The sequence below is a fragment of the Anopheles marshallii genome, chromosome 3 (genome assembly GCF_943734725.1).
Source record: "Anopheles marshallii chromosome 3, idAnoMarsDA_429_01, whole genome shotgun sequence".
In the NCBI taxonomy this organism is placed as follows: Eukaryota; Metazoa; Arthropoda; class Insecta; order Diptera; family Culicidae; genus Anopheles; species Anopheles marshallii.
Genome location: NC_071327.1, coordinates 28250839 through 28272924, shown reverse-complemented (window position 1 = coordinate 28272924; position 22086 = coordinate 28250839). Strand labels below are relative to the sequence as shown.

General features: G+C 45.8%; 5 protein-coding genes across 5 annotated transcripts; 2 read left to right on the top strand and 3 right to left on the bottom strand.

Moving 5' to 3' along the window:
• Positions 1 to 906: 906 nt before the first annotated feature.
• LOC128715464 (very long-chain specific acyl-CoA dehydrogenase, mitochondrial-like) lies at positions 907 to 3886 on the bottom strand. The gene is made up of 4 exons (XM_053810366.1): positions 3822 to 3886; positions 2581 to 3010; positions 1120 to 2382; positions 907 to 1047 (listed from the first exon to the last, which is right to left on the bottom strand). Exons 1-4 carry the CDS (start codon positions 3884 to 3886, stop codon positions 907 to 909), a joined length of 1899 nt encoding a protein of 632 aa, XP_053666341.1.
• Positions 3887 to 4959: 1073 nt separating this feature from the next.
• Positions 4960 to 9553, bottom strand: LOC128715722 (leucine-rich PPR motif-containing protein, mitochondrial). The gene is made up of 4 exons (XM_053810634.1): positions 9417 to 9553; positions 9082 to 9263; positions 8648 to 8993; positions 4960 to 8578 (listed from the first exon to the last, which is right to left on the bottom strand). The coding sequence occupies exons 1-4, from the start codon at positions 9551 to 9553 to the stop codon at positions 4960 to 4962; spliced, it is 4284 nt and encodes a 1427-aa protein (XP_053666609.1).
• A 173-nt stretch (positions 9554 to 9726) lies between these two features.
• LOC128715725 (DNA-directed RNA polymerases I and III subunit RPAC1) lies at positions 9727 to 10734 on the top strand. The gene has a single exon (XM_053810637.1). The coding sequence runs from the start codon at positions 9751 to 9753 to the stop codon at positions 10732 to 10734; it is 984 nt and encodes a 327-aa protein (XP_053666612.1). The 5' UTR covers positions 9727 to 9750.
• Positions 10735 to 11022: 288 nt separating this feature from the next.
• Positions 11023 to 12522, bottom strand: LOC128715723 (nuclear pore complex protein Nup58). The gene has a single exon (XM_053810635.1). The coding sequence runs from the start codon at positions 12520 to 12522 to the stop codon at positions 11023 to 11025; it is 1500 nt and encodes a 499-aa protein (XP_053666610.1).
• Positions 12523 to 13107: 585 nt separating this feature from the next.
• LOC128715724 (protein SCO1 homolog, mitochondrial) lies at positions 13108 to 13935 on the top strand. The gene has a single exon (XM_053810636.1). The coding sequence runs from the start codon at positions 13108 to 13110 to the stop codon at positions 13933 to 13935; it is 828 nt and encodes a 275-aa protein (XP_053666611.1).
• Positions 13936 to 22086: the final 8151 nt, after the last annotated feature.

The window sequence follows — 22086 nt, the reverse complement described above, 5'->3', positions numbered from 1 at the left end:
ACATCACAAAATCGCACGTCATTTTCAGGGTCGCTCACCTTGATAATGCAAAACGTAGATACGTGCATACGGTAAAAGTTGGCTATACAAACGTGCAAAATTTTGCGCATAAAACCATAGCACCATGCTGTCGATAAGTAGCTGAACTTTGCACATTTCTCGACCGTGTTGTCACTTATCACTTGTGCGAACACTTCTTCTTTTCGAATTTGCTCAATAGTACGTGAGGAAGAACCGGTGACGCACGTTGTAGCTAATTTCCGACTGATTTTGGCAACATCTTAGTACGGTTTGAGATATTTCGGATTGTAAAGTACCTTCAGAGGTGGCAAAACAAAAATTGGACAAAACTTTAAGAGGTAGAGTATGAAATGATTCGTCTATTACCCGACCACCTTCACTTTCATATTTTTAAGTGGCCCTTACGTTTTTTTTCAGTTGGCTTTGTAGCTGAGGCTCATCAGTTGTATGTACATGTTCATTAATCCTAAGATTCGTTACATTAATAGAAGGAGGTTGGTGATTTATGGGACAAAACATAACTAATAAAGAAACAAAAACATATCTAGCAGTGGAATTGTGTCAGTAACTTCTGGTTCGTTGGGGCACTTTCACCTTCCGCACATAAAGGAGTTAACTTGTTGTACAAACATAAAAATAAAAAAATATTGTCCTATGAGTGAGAACGATAAAACAAAACAGAATTATACTATTACATCTATAGCACCTTGCTACAACTCATCTCCTGCCAATTGTCCTGATTTGGTTCTGCTGGCGATCACCGTACAGCAGATGGACAATATTGTTCGTTTGTTGCACCACCTTCGTCGCGATTCACTTGAAGAAACTTTCTTGGGCGAAATGTTAGGAATCTCCTGCGGTGTTGTTTCGATGGGGACATTATTCTTACTCAATATCTAGCGGATTGTTGTGCGCGATACCATTGTTGGCGCAAATGTTTTTCGAAATTTGCGACATGACGCCGTAATTTTTCACGAACGAATCGGTGTTGATTTTGCGAATATTTACTCGCACACGATCGCTGGCCTGCAAGTGGGAAGAACGGCGATAGAAACATAAACACACAGTACGTTGGTACGATAGGCGATTACAACTTACCTCGTGGCACCAGGCTTTCGTCATCAGGACTTCATGCTCGGCAGAGGGAAGATCCTTGCGCACCGAACGAGTTGCTCGGGAAAGAACGACCGCCATCGCGTACGTATCGATGGCCGCATCAGCCAACCGGTTCAGTAAGAACTGTTCTTCCACGATTTTCTTGCCGTACTTGATCAGCAACGACTCCACCGTCTGTCCGAACAGGTCGATGCACTCCGAACACTGCTTAGCGGACTGTTTTAGTGGATCCGCTACGTACGTGCTCAGATCCGTACCACCGTACCCGATACTGCGGATAGCACGGCGCGATCCTTCCTTAAAGATCAGTCCCATGTTCGTGGCCGGATTCTTGAAGGCACGCTGCAGCTCCTTCAGATGAGACCCAGCATACTGGATACCGGTAAGGGCCACGAACAGTCGCAGAATGTCGTTCGTACCCTCGAAGATACGGAAGATGCGCAGATCACGCATCACACGCTCTAGCCCACAGTCCTTCATGAAGCCCATACCGCCTAGAATCTGGATCGCTTCGTCACACACATACCAAGCCGATTCGGACGCAAACACCTTCGAGATGGCCGCCTCCAGATGGTAATCCAACGAACCCGTGTCCATGTTGCCCGAAATCATGTACGCCATCGACTGGGTAGCGTAATGGTGCATCGCCATGCGGGCCAACTTTTCCTGCACACCACCGTACGTTTCAATCTTACGTCCAAATTGGACACGGTTTGTGGCATGTTCGGCCGCCTTCTGGATGCAGGCACGCATCGTACCAGACAGTGTTGCTGCCATACCGAACCGTCCATTATTCAGGATGTTCATCGCCACCTTAAACCCATTGCCCTCACCGCCCAGCACGTTCTCGATCGGGATCTTCACATCCTCAAAGTACACTTCGGCCGTGTTGGAGCACTTGATGCCCATCTTGTTCTCGGGCGGACCGCTACTAACCCCACCAAAACCACGCTCCACAATGAACGCCGTCACCTTGTCCTTCTTTTGGCCCGTCTTCGGATCCTCGAGCTCGGTTTGCGCAAACACCGTCATAATGTCCGCAATTCCACCGTTCGAAATCCATATTTTGGAACCGTTCAGTACGTAGTGCTTGCCGTCGGCGGACTTAACCGCTCGACAACGGATCGAACCGGCATCGGAACCGGAGCTGGGTTCGGTAAGAGCAAAAGCGGCATACGTTTTACCAGTTGATACCATCGGCAGATACTTTTCCTTTTGTCGTTCATCTCCGTACAGCATAATACCCTGTGGTAAATTGAAAAGAAAACAAGCCGGCGTGTGATCGTGGGTGTGATTGAAGGACATTTCAATAACATTAAATCTCGGTTAGTGGGGTTGATTTGGGATCAGCATCCGAAACATAAGCAAACGGTATGCCCCATAATTGCTTATCAACACGCGCGTTATCAACCTCCGCCATCGCGAGCACGTGTGCACACGTACCTTGAAGCCAATACTCTGATGAGCACCGATGAAGATGCCCAGACCTAGATCCTGCCCACCGATAATGTCGCACATTCGGGAATACTGTGTGTTGTTGAGCCCAAGTCCACCATATTCCGGCGCCACCATTAGCGAGAATGCGCCCAAATCCCACAGCGCTCCGGTGGTTTTTTCATCGATCGATGCGTTAACGTCGTTCTTCACCGGATCGTTTACCTCCTCGAAGAACTTGGTTACCGGATCGACAAACGAGGCAATATATTCCTTCTGCTCAGCGTCTAGAGCTTCCGGGTAGGGAAAAACCTGTGCCGGTTGAACTTGGCCACGGAAGATGTTCGTCAGAAAGGACATGTTTGGTCGTTTGTCGGCCTCGGACGGTGCAGCCTGCTGAGCTTCGGCCTGTTTGACCTGTGGTGCAGCGGAGAGGCATCTAAAAGTAGCAAGAGAATAGCATTGAAAAGAAAATTTCTTTAATGAACGAAAAGTCTAGTCTGTGTGGAAGAATTGCTCGGGTTGAGTCATCAAATGATTTGATTTACTTTTTTGTTTTCTGTCAGAATGCGTTGAAGTAATCGTAGTACACGGTGCAAACAACAAAGAGATCCGTTTGTACATCCCTTTACTAATAACTCAAATCGTTCTGAGCAGATATCTTATCACTCGAAACATTCGTGCAATGGATGGTCAATAGATTTAAAAGTGAACCCCGCGCTCTACACACCAACATGAATGGCATTTCGGTTCACGAAGTCGAAACGAACGGTGAGGAAATGCATTTTAGAAAACAAAACCTGTGCCAACTGCAATATTTTTCACGCCAGGCGGAAAAGCTGTAAAGAAGCTACACGTGAACGCAATCGGCATGTCAACATCATCATCATTAACCGTGCCTCTGCTGGGGTTGTTTACGTAAATGACGGCGAGACGTTCCAAGTACAAAGTCCATCGGCGAGTTTGTCTTGCGAACTCGCTCTTGGTTGTTCGCTCTCTTTTTATTTTCTTCTATAGCAAGAGAGTTCTCAGGCCCCAAAGCTTCTGACCTATATTCACAAATTCCCGTGCCACTTTTTTTGGTGTTTTTGGTGCTGTTCCTTTACACACAGGGAAAAGGAACACCGTAAGCTTTCAAGGTCACTGCTACAAGGGGTACGGGGAAAAAGTGGCCCGTCGTTACTCAACCATACGCAATCTCCTTTCGGGGGAAACTATTTCCACTATAAATAGTTTTTCTACGAACTTACCTTCGAATTTCGATGCCCTTAACCTTTTGCGTATTTCGCACCACCAACTGTCCAATGCGAATCATTTTCTATATGTGATTAGTATATTACACTTTTTGAGATTACACAAAGTACGCGCGTGCACGCGACGGGAGAACAAAGCGATTACAACTTGCGATGGCGACGAACGAACGGGAAATTCTTGCAATCGGTGCGATGTCGTCCCTTTTTCTACGACGTGTTTACGTTCCTTGGTGCTTTTGTAACGATGACAGCTAATGATGCGAAGGGTGGCTATACACTGGGCAATAGAGATAGCAACAATGCGAGTTGAATACAGCGAATAAGTTTTAATTCGACAATTTAGTTTCACGCAGGGAAGGTATTACCTCAATTATAAATTTAACAACTTTCTTGGTACATAGTCTATGGTTTTAAAGGTACGTTTCTTGCATAAAATATGTTCTTTTCGGACTGTTGGATACAGGGTTGCATTCTATTGTCAGTGTACAACCCTCTTAATTGCCTTGTTGTAGATGTCAATTGCATGCGTTACGATTTGTGAGTGTTACTAGCCGTTACTTTCGCACGTGGAAAAACGTTGCTGCATCGCTCATGCACATGGCTTATCACAGTTTTTTTTTCGTTTTATATTTGATTCGATTTAATTTTCTCAAAGACCTTAATTCCTGGTAAGCGGTGTCACTACCATGTAGATTCAATACCCTTTCATAGATAAAAACGTGTTCTATGAAAAAGTCCATAACACATAATCTTAATCCCTGTGGGACAAAATGCACTGATAGCGTCTACATTTGAATGAAAGCACAGTGCAATATGAAGAGAATATCTACTTGTTCTTCAGAAATGTTAGTGTTTTTCTTGTCCAACAATTTTCCTATTTCGGCATGAAAGAATAATGTTAAAAAGCACAGACAAACACGACCATTAAGTTGTTGCTTCGAATTTTATTGTGCTCCGCGATATGACCACATTCCAAAGCGAACAGCGAAACATCAACTATATAACTATTCGCGTACATATTCTATGCTCTGACTAATGCTTGGGGTGATTTCTATGTGTAGACGATGAACAGCTTCCTAACGTCCAGTATCTTACGGCTAAAAAGACAAACCAGTCGAGTAAAGACCAGTTTACTTTAAGACAGATTCTTACTGCTGGGTTTACTGCTAAATTTTGCTGCTGCTGTTTTCGTGGGTTCCTCGTCACTACTGCTTTCACTGTCACTGTCGCTGCTGCTAGTAGAGGACGGTTCCTGTGCTGTCTTAGCATTCTTAGCCGGAATGGTGTGCGGGAAGGACTTGCCTTTCGCTGCAAGTGCTTCCTGTAGCCGCTTCAAAGCCGTCCGATTTACGTTCTCCAGGCAGGTCACCTTAAGACCGTCCTCCAGCGCTGCCAGTGCTTCTTCAGGTTTTTCCTTTGCGACCAGAATGTCCACCATGCAACTGTAGATCAAACCCTTACCCTTCTCGGAAACGTTCGACTCGTGCAAATGATCAATTAACCGTCGACACAGCGCATCGTCTTTGGTGTCTCGGGCCTGTTGGATGATCTTTTGGAACATGATACGGGAACTGTTCGACAGGTGACGGTTCCAAATAGTGTTGGCCTTTTCCGCTGGTCCAGCAATGAAGTAGTGTATCCAGAGAGCGTTCACCGGTGCAAGCAGACCCCATTTTGCGTAGTTTTCGGACAACTGTTCGTAACGTTCGTGCAGTTCGGGGTGTTGGGTTAGAATACCGGAGGCACCACCGATAGGGAAGCGTTTCGCTGCTGCGATAGCTTCTTCCTTATCCTTAACCTTCTCGATTTCGTCTTCCAGCTTTCGCAAGTACTGATCAGCATTACCGTTGGAGACGTTCGCATGGCAAAAGCGATTATCGAACGAGATCAGACGTTTTAGATCGTCCGTGATCAATGAGCCGATACGATCGAACGTCGCCACATCACCACTGATTGCCAGTTTGTTCAGGAAGTACTTGAAGGTGCGCGGAATGGGGAACAATTTCTGTTCCAACAGAGCAAGCACCATGTTGGCCGCTTCCATGAGACGATCACGATTTATCAGCGCTTCAATGATGGCCGACTGTTCGGTGAGATTTGGTTTAGTTGCAGCTGTTTTCAACGGTTCGTATGCAAGAAGAATTTTGTCTGGATCGTTCGCTTTGATGGCTTGCTTCAATTCACGAAATGGGACATTTACCTGGGGACGTTTCGTGGAAACTTCTTTCATATGAGCAGAGGCGCCTGTACTAGTTTGGCCACTCTTTGCTTTTGGTTTCGATTGGCCTTCTCCAGTCGGTACAGGGATCTGCACTGGCATTGCAAACGGAACTTCATAGCCATTGCTCTTTAAAAATTCTCCCAACTCCGTCAGGAACGCATCCGATGGTGTAACGTTTTCTTCCTGCATGCGTGTCCATAAACCAAGCGATTTTACCGCATCCTTCTCACCTATGTAACTTTGCAGCAGCTTGTGGTATATTTCGCTGCGATCGATATGGCTCAGATCCTTTGTCGCTTCCATCAACCCTTCCAGACTGGACGTTTTTCCTTCCTGCTGGTAACGTTCGCACGCCGTCTGTATCCGTTGGTAGCGTGTGCGTAAACCTGGCGTTTCGAGAATCTTCCGCGCCTGTCGAATGCGTCCACAGTCGACAAAGGCGAACACGAGATCGTAGAGACTGTTCACCTCGCCGTGCACTTCCGTGCTAAGGTCGGTCAGGCGCTGTAAATTCGTGGCATCTTCCGCCTGTATTAGACGACAGGTGAGTTCTGTTTTCCATGGCGTTAGACGATACTTCTGACATATTTCCGCGAAATTGCTCATTGCCGAGGGAAGATCATCGCGCACCAGATGCACCTTGATGAGCGATCCGAGGAATATGTTTTGCGGTGTAATGTAACCTTTGCTCAGCAGATGGTCAAACATTTGGTTCACCTGCTGCACGTTGCCCTTCTCGGCAAGTGTGTTGAGCAGACGCCAACAGGCGCTGTTGTATACAAAATCTACTTCCCGGGTCTGGCTTTCGTCGTTGGTTGGTTCCGTTGCTGTGGGTGCATTTTCATCCAGGAAACGAAGTGCATCATCGAAACGTTCTAACTCGAGTAAACTGTGTGTTAACCGTGCGATCTTCACCCGATCGAGGCTAAAGTCAGGCTGTTTGGATTTAACACTTGCTAGCAGTTCGAATGCTTCCTCTACCTTACCGTTCGTAGCGAACATGTCAATCGCCAGCCCGTAAACTCCCGGACTTACGACGTAGTTTTCACTCTCCAGTTTCTGCAACACTTCTTTCGTTTTGGCGATATCGTTCGAACGAATGACGGAACGAATCAGCTGTGACTTTACCGTGTTGGAGTTCTCCTTCCGCGCCTCCAGATCGACAACAAGCCGCTCGAGCTGAGGCACGGATAGGCTCGAAATCAGTGGCTTTGTCCGCTGTTGGCTCTGGGCCGGTGAGCGTTCCAACTCGACCGGTTCCAAATCTCCCGCAGCTAATTTCGACAGCATGCCGGATATTTCCGCCGTCATTTCGCTGCCCATTCGCTCTTGAATTTTCTCGGCCATGTTATTACTGATTGATAAACCTTGGGACACGAAGCCGGTAAGAATCTTTTCCATCACCTCGACACGTTCGGTTTTGAAGGTGGACACGGCGTCGTAAATCAAGTTTCCCATCGTTTCGGCCTGCACTGCTTCGATACTGTTTCCATTTTCGCCATCCGCTCCTTGTTCGTTTTCCTCTTCCATGGAACGTGCACGCTTTAGACCATCGTGTAGCGCACGTGAGAAGCGAACATAAGCCTCAAAGTCTCGTGATTGGGCAAGTGCTTGTACGAGCGGTTTACGATACACGCCAGGCGAGTAGTATGCTCGATACCGGGAGGCGATGTTAGCCGCCTCTTTCAGATTGTTTCGTTCCAGTGCGACGTACGCACAGCTAGAACTGGCAACGGCCGGTGAGATACCAGCACTGCGCAGTAGCTGTATTACGATTTCGCTGTTTGTCACCGGCAGGTTCGGTACGGCATATTCACGTATCGTTTCGCTGCTAGGGTAGATGTTGAATTTTTCCGACATCGAGCGCAACACATTCAGTACATTGTCCGTGCGTTCCTCCTTCGTCAGGGCGGGATCGGTGCTGCACATCAAGGGCCAGAAGAAATGTTGACGGATCGGTTGATTCTGCTTGGTCAGTTCCTCCAGAATGGCGAAACTTAACTCTACCGCACCTCCCTTCAGGGCCGTCTCGAGTGCAATGAGGTAAGCTCGATCATTCATGTCACCTTCCTGCAGTTCTTTGCAAATCGCAATAACCTTATCCGCTGGTCGTTTAGCGCGTACTAATTGCCGCACTAGGAAACTTCCAGTGTTCGCCAGCTCACCATCGTTCTTTGCGGCTCGGGGCATTGTACGGAGCAGTTTCATGCATACCTCTTCATGACCTCGGTTGATTAGCCGAAGGATCACATTTACAGCGTCCTGGTTGTAGCCGGCCTGGCGCCGAATCTTTTCGATCAGCTGATCCACCTTCTCCGGATATCCATTGGTGGCGAGTGAGTAGATAATTTCCAGAATATCCTTATCGAGCAGGAATATTTCCTTCTGCTCGCAGGAATCAATCGTTTTGCAAATGTAATCAATATCACCCTTTCGAGCGTAGCCACAGAGCAGTGTCGTGTACGTTTCAGCGGATGGTTGAAGACCCGCTTGACCCATTACGGCCAATATTCCCGTTGCCGATTCCAGATCGCTAAAAGATTTTGCGAGAAAATGTTAATACCATCTTCCGGGTTGTTATCAATTCAACACCACTACTTACTCTGCTTGAGAATGACCCATAATGAGCGCATTGAAGACGTACTCATTGACGGGCAGTTGCTTCTCGCGCATAAACTCCAAAATTCGAGTCGCACCCTCAATGTCACCCTGCTGGCAGTAGCGTGAGATCAACCGTTGGTACGTGACACGGTTTGGTTCGATACCCAGCGATTGCATATCGGCCAAGAACTCCGTCGGCGAGAATGGATGCTCGTTGTCGAGATACACCCGCAGCAGGGCATTGTAATGGGACACGTCCATAGCAACGTTCAGATTCTTTAGCGTCTTCCATATCTCCTGCACAAGTGCGGTCCGTACCTCGGGTAATTCTTCCGGAACAAGATTACCTGTTGGTAGAAAAATAAAATAAAATTAAAATCAGCTAAATAAATCAGTTTGAATTAATTTGCCAAGACTGAAGAAAACAAATCTTACCACAGCATCTGATCACGAGCAGGGACTGTGCGCTGGTGGCCGATCGATTGATGCGGATTTCTTCCAACACCTCCTCCAGGTCCCGCCGAGAGATTCGGCCCGAGCGGCGCACATCTTCGTCCAAGCGCTTCAAGGACCTATCAAGTCCATTTTTACTCTTGGTCGCTGCTGTTGCAAATCCACTGAGAACAGAAAACCAATGCTTTAATGTTGGCTTTTCAAACAGTCACAAGACAAGACCCTTGCCGAAATGGGCCTCGACATGTTGCGTAATTATGCCGGTGGGGTCCGGGTTGGGCATCTATGTTTCCCGGCCGGGAAAACCACTACCTTACCTTGTGAAATTGCCGCACAAACACTGCGATTGCTGGACGAAGCTGCTTTCCGTTTCCCGTGCAGTGCTAAACACTAAATTTCGTGCGAAACCGGCAAAATATCGCACAAATTTGCTCGACCGCAGTATCGAGGCCATGTTTTCTGATGAAAGCGTGCACGAACAATGCGTTTGACAAAAACGGCATGTGTCAAACTGGGTCGAAGAAACGTCAAAGTGCTCGCTGTCACAACATTGTGCCGGTACAAAAAAAAACCCACCTCGGCGTGTATCAACAAAAAGCACGTGAAAAGCATTGTTGCGGTGTTCCGGAGGTAGTGTTAAACGGATTCACAATGACCACTAAACCACTTCTCTATTTGGAGGAATATAAGCTGAAGCAGGATGCGAATGATTACGGGCTGGCTGACGAACTGTGGGACTTTGAGCGGTTCAAGCAACAACTGCAAATCGTTGTCGTGCGATACGGGGACGACGAACTGGAATTTGACATGATCGGAGTGAGCTGTGCCGTTGCGAACGTGTTCCGTCGGTTGATGCTGAGCGAGGTGCCGAGTATGGCGATCGAGAAGGTTCACATCTACAACAATACATCGATCATACAGGATGAGGTATTGGCCCATCGGTTGGGGCTGATTCCGCTGCGTGCCGATCCGCGTATGTTCGAATATAAAGCCAACGAAACCGATCCTCCAACGGCACAGGATACGCTGGAGTTCGAGCTGAAGGTGAAATGTACCCGCAAAACGAAGGATATAAATGAGATGACCAATAACGATAGCATGTACAAGAATCACAGCATTTATTCGGGTCAGATTAAGTGGGTTCCTATCGGGAATCAATCGACCGTCTATACGGAAGCCACCGTGGGACCGATCGACGATGATATTCTTATCAGTAAGATGCGTCCCGGGCATGAATTCGACATAAAACTGTTTGCGGTGAAAGGTGTCGGCAATGATCACGCAAAGTTCTCGCCTGTTGCAACCGTTTCCTATCGCCTCCTGCCGGATATTAAGCTGAACCGACCGGTCGTGGGAAATGATGCACGGTTGCTGCAGAAGTGCTTCTCACCGGGTGTGATTGAGATCGCTAAGGATGATCATGCGTACGTGAAGAATGCACGGTACGACAGTTGCAGTAGGAACGTGTACCGATATCCTCAGATTGCAGACGCCGTTACGATGGCTCGAGTGCGGAATCATTTCATATTCACGGTGGAATCGCTGGGTGCCCTCAAGCCGGACGTAATCTTTGTGGAAGCGGTAAAGGTGCTGAAAAAGAAGTGTCGAATGTATTTGAATGAATTAAAAGGGTAATTCCAGCGGCTGTTTTCGATATTCGTTCTGAGGTGAAATAAATTCGTTTAAATTTAACTTGTGGTTTCACGATGTATTTAGTTAATTGTCGAGTTTATAAGTTACTCATGAGAGTCGGATGGTTGACTGGTTGATTAGAGCTAACTCTCATTACTTTTCAATCGTTTTCCTAACGTGCTTCTTAACATTTCGGAAAGCAAGAAGTTCCAATCGAACTAAAAACTATTTTATGTTTCACCGTTTCGTCATACAAATGGCAAATTTTTCTCCACAGTAAACAGTTTCCATTTACAATTTATTTCTTTTGCTCCCTAGCGGTGGTTTTTGCAAGTTGAACGCATCGCCTCCAGTTGCGGACATGGTCCCTAACCCAAAGCCTAACCGGTTTCCGAACGGATCGCTGCCGGCCGTACTAGTTCCGGTGTTCAAGCCGAAAAAATTCGTCTGTCCGAAGGCACCTCCTTTGTGTTGGTCCGCCCCCGTCAGTCCTGCTCCAGCACCTGACCAGAGCGATGTACCGGCTCCGGTCTGTCGCAGGGAAACTCCGAAGCTGACATTGCCCATTACGGTCGAGAATGGCGTCGGCCCGGAAGAGATATTGAGTGCAAACTTGTCCGTCACATTGGAGCCCTCCTTGGCGCCTTCGCTGCTCTCAAACACGTCCGTATTGTCGCGCAGAAGGTATCGCCTTAGATTAAGATACTGTTCCTTTTGGGTTTCTACTTTCTGGTGCAGCTCATGAAGGCGACCCGCAAGCGCCACAAAGCTTTCGTAGATCTGCTGCAGGCAAAGCTTTAAATCTTGAGGCGTAAAATATTGTGGTGTCGTAAGCGAGTTCATGTGTTTTTCTGTTAGCTCTACCTGCTGCTTTAGATTGATTAGGTCAGATTCATACTTTTGGATCAGCTCGATGAAGTACTGCAGGGGCAATGTATTTTCGAACTGTAGCCCGGCGGGTGTCTCCTGCGTACGCTGTGCCATGTCCGCTTGACGCGTAATGCCGGACGTTTCGTGTCGTAGCATTTTGATCGCGTTCTGATTATTGTTCACACTGTTCGATAGTTCCGCCAGTACGCTGGTGAGGTTTTTTATTTCGCTGGACACGTTCGACATCTTCCGGGCGGAGGAACGAGCGATATCCGACCCAATAGTTTTCTGCTTCTTGATGTGTTCCTTCAGGTGTTCCACGGTGCTGATGATTTCCTGCGGGACTTGCGATTCTTTCGCTTTCGTGTTGTCATTTTTGCCTTCAACCGATTTGGGCTGGTTGGCATTTATGTCTACCCCGCCCAAGCCCACGGTGGTGGTGGTGGAGGTTGTTGGGACTGCCACGGTAGCGGTTGTTGATTTGGCAGCACCGAAAAGACCTCCTGTGGCGGTATTTCCTAGACCGAGTGTGTTGGTCCCACCGGCTGTAGCTGTCGCTGCAGTTCCGAAGTTAAGCGTTGGTACTGCGAATGTTGATGTCGTTGTTGCTGTGGCTGTAGTACCGGCAGACACGCTTAATCCTCCGAAAGGGCTTGCGGACGTGGCGGTTGTTCCAAGGCCAAACGAGAGTGGTGCTGCTGCCGTTGTAGTGGTTGGCTTGCCAAAGCTAAATCCAGGCACGGCGGCAGCCGTAGTCGTCGTAGCGGCAGCAGCAGTTCCGAAAGAAAACCCTGTCGCTGGTGCTGCTGCAGCGACCGGGGTAACAGAAGCGCCTGGGGCGATGCTCGCTGTTGCTGCTGGCGTGCCGAACGAAAACGCCGGAGCCGACGTTGTCGGTGTACCGAAAGAGAAACCAGACATCGTTGTAACGCAGGTCCTTTATGTGGTTGAAGCCGGGACACTACACAAACACGGAAAATTTTGCAATTTTTCAAAGGGTAAGTTTGTTTTCTCAGACAGAAAACGAGGGAAAGCAAGCACCGAGAGAATTGCAGTGCCCAGTGGTGTAAAACGTCAAAACGAGATCATCATGGTGTACCTAGTGGTGTGCGATAACCGAAAAGGCAGTCTTTATTTTATAATTTATTTGAACGATGCACTATTCATTAGTGTAATGCAAGTAATTGCAATATTATGTTCAGTTTAAATGGTTGAATAATCTTAAATAAAATACATTTATTTAAGTTTCACAGATGAAATAAACAATTCTAAGCATTCCAGCCTCCCTCTCTAGTCACCAGTGCGTCATTGCTCAGAAATGTCACCATTCGCACGTAACAACATTGCCGGCTCGAAGAAAACAGTGTAAAATAGTTACACAAATTGCTTAAATGTGTGTAAATATTTAGTGTTTTGCGAAAAGCTGGTAAAATTTCCTTGAAGACTCGCTACATACTTAAAAATAACGCCAAATTATGTCTTTCACAATTGCAGGCGTTCACCAATATGTCGAATATGTTGCTAAGATTATCCAGCCGAAGTTTGCGCGAGCTGAGTGGGAGTGCCGGACTGTTTGGCACCATCGGAACAAACCTACCCAATCCGACAAGACTGTCCCGACACGGTTGCCTGCCGCTCCGGTTTCAGCACACAACCCGCCAGTCCGATCCGATGAAGGGCAAAGGTCCAATCACGTGGAAAAGTTTTGCATTTATTGCCACCGCCGGTATCGGTGTGCTCGGGTTCATGTGGTACGTCAAGGACGAGAAAGAGCAAGCGTTGTTGCGCGAACGGAAGCGACAGCTAGGCAAGGCAGCCATCGGAGGAAAGTGGGATTTGACCGACTCGGACGGCCATCCACGCAAATCGTCCGATTTTCTAGGCAAATGGTTGCTGATCTACTTTGGTTTCACGCACTGTCCCGACATCTGCCCGGATGAGCTGGAAAAAATGGCTGCCGTGGTGGATAATCTGGAGAAGGACAAGGATGCCGATCCGGTGCAGCCAATTTTCATCACCGTCGATCCGCAGCGCGACACCAAAGAGATTGTGGGCAAATACGTAAAGGAATTTTCGCCGAAGCTGCTCGGTCTTACGGGAACGGTGGAACAGGTGGCGCAGGTATGTCGAGCATTCCGTGTGTACTTCAGTGCCGGTCCGAAGGATGAGGATGAAGACTATATCGTGGATCACACGATCATCATGTACTTGGTGGATCCGAACGGTGAGTTCGTCGATTACTATGGGCAGAACCGTGATAAGGAATCGATAAAGAATTCCATCCTGATCAATATGGCAAAGTTCAAGCAGATGCACAAATCGTCTTGGTGGTAGATGGCAGCTGATGCTTTACGCTATGTGTACGATAAGATATAGTAGCGCTGTGGCGATAAATCATATTTGTTAAGTTGATTAAACACTCGGCAGTATGTCGTCGTAATACTATAACGTCAAACACTTTTACTTAAGTTGTCGAAAATAATGAGAACCTACCGAGAATTAAAGATGAATGCAGGAATTAGTAGCTAAGGTAGCGATTTCCATAAATAATCTACAATTTATTCCCATAATTCGATCAAAGTAAAACCATTGCTTAAGCATTGTTAAAATACAAACTAAAAGACAAAAACAAAGCATGTAAAACCGATAAAGCTGAATTTGCATAAGATAAGGAAAGGAGGAAAGGCGAATAGTTTTTGCCTTCCTTGTGAGTGAACGTTTGCCAAGGCATCAAAGTGCGCGGTTTACTATTATGCCAAGAGCTAACACACTTTGTGCCACGCTAAGATTTAACCAGCATAAAACATAATCTACTTTGCAAAAGTTTAATTAAGACGCGAAGAGCAAAGTTAGAAGGTTTACATCTTTGTTTGTGTTTTAGTTTTTCGTCCATGCTTGTGTAAAACCACCTCCCCGGTGGCCGTACCGGGAGTACCCGCGCGTAGTGTGAATATGGAATTGCAACGCAACGAAGAAAGGATTACGTGTCCGTCCTGCTTGGTATTTGTGGTAGCCGTAACGATGGCACCGTCCGGGGACGTGTTAAAACTTAAGTCTTCGGTGGAAACACTTCCACTGGGGTGAGGTGGGTTGATGATGATCGCTGGTGGAATAAGGAAAGCAACAATAATGGCTTTGATCGTTGGGATGTAAAGTGCGAGCATGATGCTCCCGGTCGGTACGTTGTATCACCGCAGGTCGCTTTCATCCTTTCCCGCCAGCCTGTGACAAACACTATCGTGTCGCTGCATTTACAATGACAAATTTTTGCCACGAAGTGTTAAACATCGTAAGAAGACTTTCTCCACCGTACATGGTCTTATGTTTCGACTTACAGCAGTACTAACAATAACACGTTACTGTGTGCTTTGTAGAAAACTTTTTCACCCCTGCTTTGTTGAGTTTTGTATCATTTTTTTTCCTTGGCTTCATTCGATGCACTATTTACGTATTTGTGCAGAATCAACCTCAAGCAGTAGTGCAATGCTTAAAAGTGCAGCGATCGAATGAGCGAAAGGCAAAAGGCACAACGCTAAAGCACTAACTGCATGGGGGGTAACATGCGGACATGGGAAGATTAAATTAAAACTTTCTCACCCTTGTTGACTGTTGTATTTTGGGCGATTTTTATCCCCTTTGCGCTGGTGTGCTACCACCGCGCCTGCTGCTGTTCGCTGATGAACTTTTGCTAAAACATGTTCCGGCGCTTCTTGTGCTTCAGCATTCAGAAGTAAATGTTCATCCATTCGTTCAGGATGTTTTATGGTTTGGTAGGATGTGTGTGTGAGTGTTTTTTTGTTTGTTTGCTATTCTTCTGTTTTACTTTTTTGTCGTATTAGCAGAAAAGCTGATCTTGAAATACAGTACATTTTATACATTCGAGTTATGTTTCTGTTGGATAAAAACTATTCTGTTCGCACTAAAATTATATTGCTTGTGTGATTCACAGTTTACATCGTAAGGCAGATATCACTTGAAATATAAAGTTACATCTCAACTGTTGAAATAACTTAATTTAGTATAAACTTTTATAAGATATGGCGTGCTGGTCGTATTGCTCCATTGTCAGAATTGATCATGAAAACAGAATTACTAAGAATATTCTTCGCTTTTTCGTTTCATAGCCGTAAAATGGTGAATTAATCTACCATACAATTTCTCTCGATCTGACGTCGCCTGACTTCAATTTGTGCAATAGTGATAATTCTAAATGTACATCAATCAAAACATAAATTCAATCCAAATTAGGTACTTTTAAGTAGTTTAATTTACGCTTAAATCGGATGCACAATATCAGTGATTTCGATACTAGATCATGTAAAATGAAAAAAAGCTCGTGTAGATCAAGTAAAATTATTGTGCAGTCCAGCAATGTTATCGGACTCATAAACGACTGTTTTGGGATTCTTATCGAACTCTTTTGGGGCTTTTATCGGTCTCTTATCAGATTGTTATTGAATTATTATTGGACTGTTATCGGACTGCTATCGAAATGTGTTCGGACTATTATCGGACTCTTATAGGACTTTTAAGGGACTCTAAATTTCGACCTCTCTAGCATGGGGTGCATTGGGGGCATTTTGAAGTCACAATTCACATACTTTTTCTTTCATAGCATATTTTTTTCTCTTGATAAGAGTAGTGAACGGACGTTATCCATAAGCTAAAATAGCTCATGTAGGTACAACTAAATTGTAGGCAATTTAGTAGAAGAAACTAAAATATTTACATCCCAGCCTTCGGTTCAGTAAAACTGAATTTAAGTGTGATGAAACATTGTAGAAGTGACTAAACAAATGCAAAAGCGTAGTTTCGCTAAGGATAGTATCCAAAACAACGCTCAAATGACGGAACTGGAATCTCCTTCGTACTTTGAAAAGAAAGACCGAAAAATATTAAAGTACCAGCGAAAAGAAAGTTTTACCATTTGCAATTGTAAGCTGACCGACCGAGTACGAGAAGAAGCGTCTCGTACGTTCCGATCCGAAAGGTAGGCGAATTTATCAACGCTGGCCGTACGTCCGTTTGTTCATCCGGAAGAACCGGTATCGATAGCCTGGCGATAGCCTCTGTACAGGGAAAAGGTGGCTTGATTTGGAATGTTCGTATTTTTCTTTTGCATTACAGTTTGGAGTTTTCGGGCTACCGAATGATCGGAATTGGGCAGAAGCCTGCTCGCCCTGGCAGGAAAGCACACGAAACACGGGCCGGTAAAAAAGTTGTTTTTAGAATTGCAAAAGTTGATTGCTGCTGCTATGATGGCGTGGGTAAGCTGCTGTGCTTTTCGTAGCGTGTAAGAGCAGGAACTAGGCGGAAAGGAGATGTGTACGTTTTTCTATCTATTTATTGGTAAAAAATGCATTACTCAGTGAAAATAGAAGGTAGCAGAAACAACCGCGCACGAGAATTAGAGATCGGAATGTCTGAGAAGCATTATTGTTGATAGTGGGTACTGCCTTGGCATGGCCGTATCGGTACCGGCCCCGGACGTTTTTCACTGTTGGACTTTCCATTGAGTGACGGTTTATTTTTTATTGCACCCAGCGCGAGAGAAAGATATGGCGAAAGGAAAAAAAAGAAGTGCTACAAATCGAATGGCAATGCTCGGGAGCTTGTTGAAAGTTATCGTAAATTGAATTTATTTCAGCTCACCCTCAGTGCGATATCGAACATTTCCGTTGTTGCCCAAAGCCGAATTGATTTTGTCGACATTTCTTGCACTTGTCCCCGTTTGCTCCGGGTCCGCCGCATTGGTGTCGCCCGTTTCTGTCGGCGCGCAACGCCAAAGATCGTTGGCTTTGGTTTGAATTTTTTCTGTTTCGTACAAGCTTGTAAGTGTCCTTGGTCATGGTCATGGATGAGGGTTATTGCTTTACCGCAACCCTCGGCTGCTGCTACCATTTTCATATTTCCAAGACATTTCGGGTTTTATTTGACAACGGTTGAAGTTAATATTAATTTTTGCTGTCATGATGAGATTAGGAACTTTTATTATTGTTCGATTGGTGTTTGGAGATTGGTGTGCACTCCGGCTTAACGTGGCCGTAAGTAGACGAGGAAGGATAGCCGAGAGTGGTGAGGAAGGATGGTGCATTTAAATGTGAAATAGCTTTTTTGTATGGTTGAGTTATTCCTGGAAGGTCGACGGGCCTTTCGTATTGATGATTTTGGGTAATGAATTGCCAAAGAACCTTTATATTTGCTTTTCAATGAGTAAATCGACGGCGGGCGTGTTTAGACGAACATGACAAAATTATCGTAATTTAATTTATTTGGAAGTTGGTGCCACGTGCTAATGATTTACATGATAGATGAGGTCCGAAATATCGAAAAGGTTGAGAGATTCGAGGAACTCTACACGACAGGCTCTAAGGATAATGAAATTCTGTTGGCAAGAGTCATTTAAATCACTAGATCAACCTTTGAGTAGTTGCAGTTTTCTACCATTTCATTATCCTAGACATTCTGACAAACGCATGGACACCATTATTAGAGCCTTCATTAAATATGTGACAGAAATAACAAGGCTCCACTTGTTGTATAGTCTGGAATCGTATTAAAAACACCCGAACTTGTAGAGTATAATTGATTGCACTGTAACGAGATCAGTAGACCTCATGATCAGTTCAGATCATCAATAGAACTCATAGAACTCTCCATTGCAGCAGTTTTCTCAATGCCCTTCCAGATATCCGGAGCTAAAAGTTCGAGTATTTTTTGTTTTCCGAATGTAGCTAAAAGGTTTTTGTCATCTTTACGTAGAGTACCAGTTTGTGAGGTATATAGTTCTTTAGAATGTGTTGTGTAGCCCCAACTTCAACACCAACGTTAGGTACTAAAAAACGCATATTAAATGTTGGTTCGACTTCATTGAAAGTGAAGATGTTTAAACGAAATATTTTGGAACTTAGCAACTTAATATCCATATTTTTGAGAATGACTTTAAACAGTGTAAAAAAATTATCTCAAAAATCCGAACACACAATCGACCTTCTTATGATTGAAGTTACTAAAGATACATCAGTAGCTATTAGGGGTATCTTCCTGGTAAACGAAAACAATAATCGTAAGTCTCAGTTTTCAATATCAAACTAAACGAATGAATGAATGCATTTAAATGAAAAGTATTTATGTTTGGTATTTAAATGGTTTACTTTATTTCAACAATAAATTAAATTTTGAATCATGCGTCGGATGCGTCTGCTCCACTTACCAACTTTGTTTATCACTGAAACCCAAGTCAAAGATAACCAACAATGGTGCTGACCTAATGTCCATACCCCGAACGATCTTGGCGACTTTATATTTGTGACAAGAATTTTAAACAGTTTACATATCTTTTTTATTGCTCCAGAATTGATTTGTTGCATCTTTTGTACCGATCGAGCATAAACCCGGGACGACACATTCACTGCGGCTCCAGAACGCATTTAGAAACCCGGTGTTTCTTTCCCTCTCCATCAAACCCAGCGTTTGATTTGTTACGATTATTTATTCGAGCCATGTTTTTGGGGTATGTTTTAGCCGTTGCCCTAAATCATTCCTGTTTCAGTGCCAGCTGCATTCATGGGCTGCTCCACACGCTGGAGGAGAGGACGACTTGTCTTTGCTGCTCCCCCGGCGCCAGAACCGTTCACGGGACAGAGTGCAGAAATTTGTTGTGATTAATTTTTATTGCACAAATTCTATTTCATAAATCTGCTATGCTGTGGCTTTTCCGAACCCCCCTTGGAGGTGGTATGCAATCCGTAGCCCCGTGCCAACGCTCGCAAGGATAGCTGACACTGTATTCCATTTCCGGTGTGTTGCACTGTTTGCCGTTGATCGCGGTGGCAGTAAATGGTAGCAGATGGTAGATGTTTGTTTTTGGTACGGGGGCAGCATGGAGGAAGGTTTCCAGCAGTGGCCAAACATAGTCTCTTTCTCACCACCACCGGCTGGTAAAAGTTTTTGTGGCACTCCTTCTCAGGGATGGGAGATGCGGGTGGAAGTTCTTGGATGGTGGAGAATGATATTTTCCTAAATTCCAAACGACACACACACCCATACAGCACACGTACACGACACCAGCCTGGACCGTTTGGAGTTCCTCCGGGGATTGGGGTGTAGTTTTCATCTTCATTTTCGCTCGAGAACAGCCAGAACATAAACATCTTCTCGGGCAGAGGGGGGACCTCCGTTTGGATCTTTCGTGAGCTTTCTTGTGCTTTTATCTGTCCCTCTATCCCTATCGCGCTCCCTCTAACGATGAGTGTGTTGGGATGAAACACAACCATGACCATGGTTGGATGTCCATCGGTTTGGGGCGATGTGGCGATGAAAGTGGCCCCAAGAACCCCGAACAAAACGAGTGCTCTTAATGGGTCGGCCCAGGCCCATTCCAAGGGGGTGTCGGTTCTTTATGCTGAACTTTTGCTCTCACATCATACATACACAATGGCGGTGTAAACAAGTCACAAGTCTAACTTTCGGTCAACGGACCCCGGCACCGAAGGTCCCGACCGGATGGTCGGCAGTGTATTCGTAAATTTTCTACCCATCCACCTTTAACACGGAGCGACGGAGCGAGTGAGACTCGGCCATCATGACATGTACTGCAAATGTTTCCCTTTTTAGCTAATCGGTGCCCCCATGCCGTCCTTCCTTACCCTTACCCCCTTCTGGCGCTCCTTCTGGGCCGAACGACTAGAAAGCACTAGAGGAGCTTTTTTTGCACTTTACACCAGATTTATTCCTCCGATGGCACATTATGGTAACTATCGTCTGAACTTAACGACAGCCGAAGAACGGATTGTTCTACACGGTTCGCACGTTTCGCTCTCGGTGTTTGCGTGTTTGCGGCCAGTTGTGAAATGGGTTTCGGGCCCTCCCCCCTCCGGCTCGCTAGGGTTTCCGGCTCATCTTCATTAAGCTTGAAACGACGCCGAGTGGTAGCCGACGCTTCTCGGTTGGTACTTTCGGGTTTTACTTTCCTGCCCGGCTAAAAACCATTGGGCAACGCGCCCCAATTCGGACCACTCCGTTCGTTGGCGATCTTGGGCAGCTTTCTTATATAGCTGTTTTGTTGTTGGTCTCCCCTCTCTCCAGTCGGTGCGCCTAATGGACGGCCATGAATTGCACTGTTCGAAGTCGGTTCCGTAGCTAGAACGGTTGGGAACAGCAAGGGCAGACAAAGCGATCCTTGCCTGGGCGAAGGGCGAAGAAAATGCTTGCAAATGCTGTTCTACCCGCGAGAAGAAGCGCCAGCGAAACAGCTTTCGCTGTTGCTGTAGCAGTCGCATTTAATGCCATGTTTTATTGTGCAATGCGTGCGCCATAAAACATACGCCAGCGCTTTACGGCTTACAGGGACCGATCGGGAAGGGCAATTTTGTGTGTGTGTGCGTAAGTGGCCACTGTGCCACGATGAATCGATCGCTCGCTTGAATCGTTCCCTGTGCTCCAAAAAAAAAAAAAAAATCCCCCCCTCGCAATGATGTGCTTGTTTGGCAATCATCATAAATTCTTAACCCTTTCACGGGCTGGAGGGTGATGCGGCTCGGTTGGGGGGTGTTGTTTCCTTCTTCTTCTTCGGCTTCTTTTTTCGGCCCGTACCCTTCTGGGCAACTTTTGCGGTACCAGCACGGTGTGCAACTTTTTCAATAACCAGGCGCATTATTCAGTGTGCCTCCTCCCTCCATGTGGGTGCTCGGAAGGAATTTTAATTTCACTGCACACTGGCATACTCGAAGGGTGAGTGATAGCTGAGCGTATGCGATGTAGATTGGAAGATTGGAAATGTTAAAAAATATCCAACATAATGATCTCGCTCTCGTGTGCGTTTCAGGTTCTCTGTTTTTTTTATTGACAAATGGTTTTGCAGAGGAGGTTAAATGCATAAAAAACGGCAGGGCATATTATGAGCATTCAAATAAACAGATGACGATGAGCATTAGCATTGTGCATAAATAATGCTGCGACTGGAATGGTGGTGCAATGGTGTATTGGACCGGTTTTTTTAACACATTCAGAGTATTTTCATACCCTGTTTCGTTTGTGTTTTTTTATGCCCCTCTCTCTTTCTCTCTCTCTCACACAAACACACACACGTTTCCCAATCATTCTGTTGCCTTTTGTTTTGCTGGTGCGGTTTTGTTGGTTTTATTTATGAGCTATTTCGCTATTACGCGGTCGGCAATGTCGGTGGGATGTAAGTAAAATTTATGAGATTTATTTATCGCTTGTAATACTTGCCACTGATGCGGGTGTGCTTTTGCAGTTATCGAAAATATTTCCCGCTAACAGAACGCTTTTGTTCGCGCGTGTAGGAATCGGTGTTGATGGTGTTATTGTGTGTGTGTGTGTGTGTGAGATTTTTTGTTCGTCTCCCTTGTTTTGTTGCAACACTTTTGAAACCATCAATATCGTGCAGAGTAACACCCCCCCTCCCCCCCCAAAGGGGCGGACACAATTTATGAGCAGCATCAATGTCCTATGGTGGCAGCA

What these genes read in the sequence shown, in the direction of transcription:
- LOC128715464 (XM_053810366.1), bottom strand. Translation starts at nt 3,886, where the DNA reads ATGATTCGCATTGGACAGTTGGTGGTGCGAAATACGCAAAAGGTTAAG. An exon ending in AAGGGCATCGAAATTCGAAG is followed by an intron (nt 3,011 to 3,821) that starts GTAAGTTCGTAG and finishes TGCTACTTTTAG; the next exon opens with ATGCCTCTCCGCTGCACCAC. An exon ending in ATCAGAGTATTGGCTTCAAG is followed by an intron (nt 2,383 to 2,580) that starts GTACGTGTGCAC and finishes AATTTACCACAG; the next exon opens with GGTATTATGCTGTACGGAGA.
- LOC128715722 (XM_053810634.1), bottom strand. Translation starts at nt 9,553, where the DNA reads ATGGCCTCGATACTGCGGTCGAGCAAATTTGTGCGATATTTTGCCGGT. An exon ending in TTGTGCGGCAATTTCACAAG is followed by an intron (nt 9,264 to 9,416) that starts GTAAGGTAGTGG and finishes TTCTGTTCTCAG; the next exon opens with TGGATTTGCAACAGCAGCGA. An exon ending in GCTCGTGATCAGATGCTGTG is followed by an intron (nt 8,994 to 9,081) that starts GTAAGATTTGTT and finishes TTCTACCAACAG; the next exon opens with GTAATCTTGTTCCGGAAGAA.
- LOC128715725 (XM_053810637.1), top strand. Translation starts at nt 9,751, where the DNA reads ATGACCACTAAACCACTTCTCTATTTGGAGGAATATAAGCTGAAGCAG.
- LOC128715723 (XM_053810635.1), bottom strand. Translation starts at nt 12,522, where the DNA reads ATGTCTGGTTTCTCTTTCGGTACACCGACAACGTCGGCTCCGGCGTTT.
- LOC128715724 (XM_053810636.1), top strand. Translation starts at nt 13,108, where the DNA reads ATGTCGAATATGTTGCTAAGATTATCCAGCCGAAGTTTGCGCGAGCTG.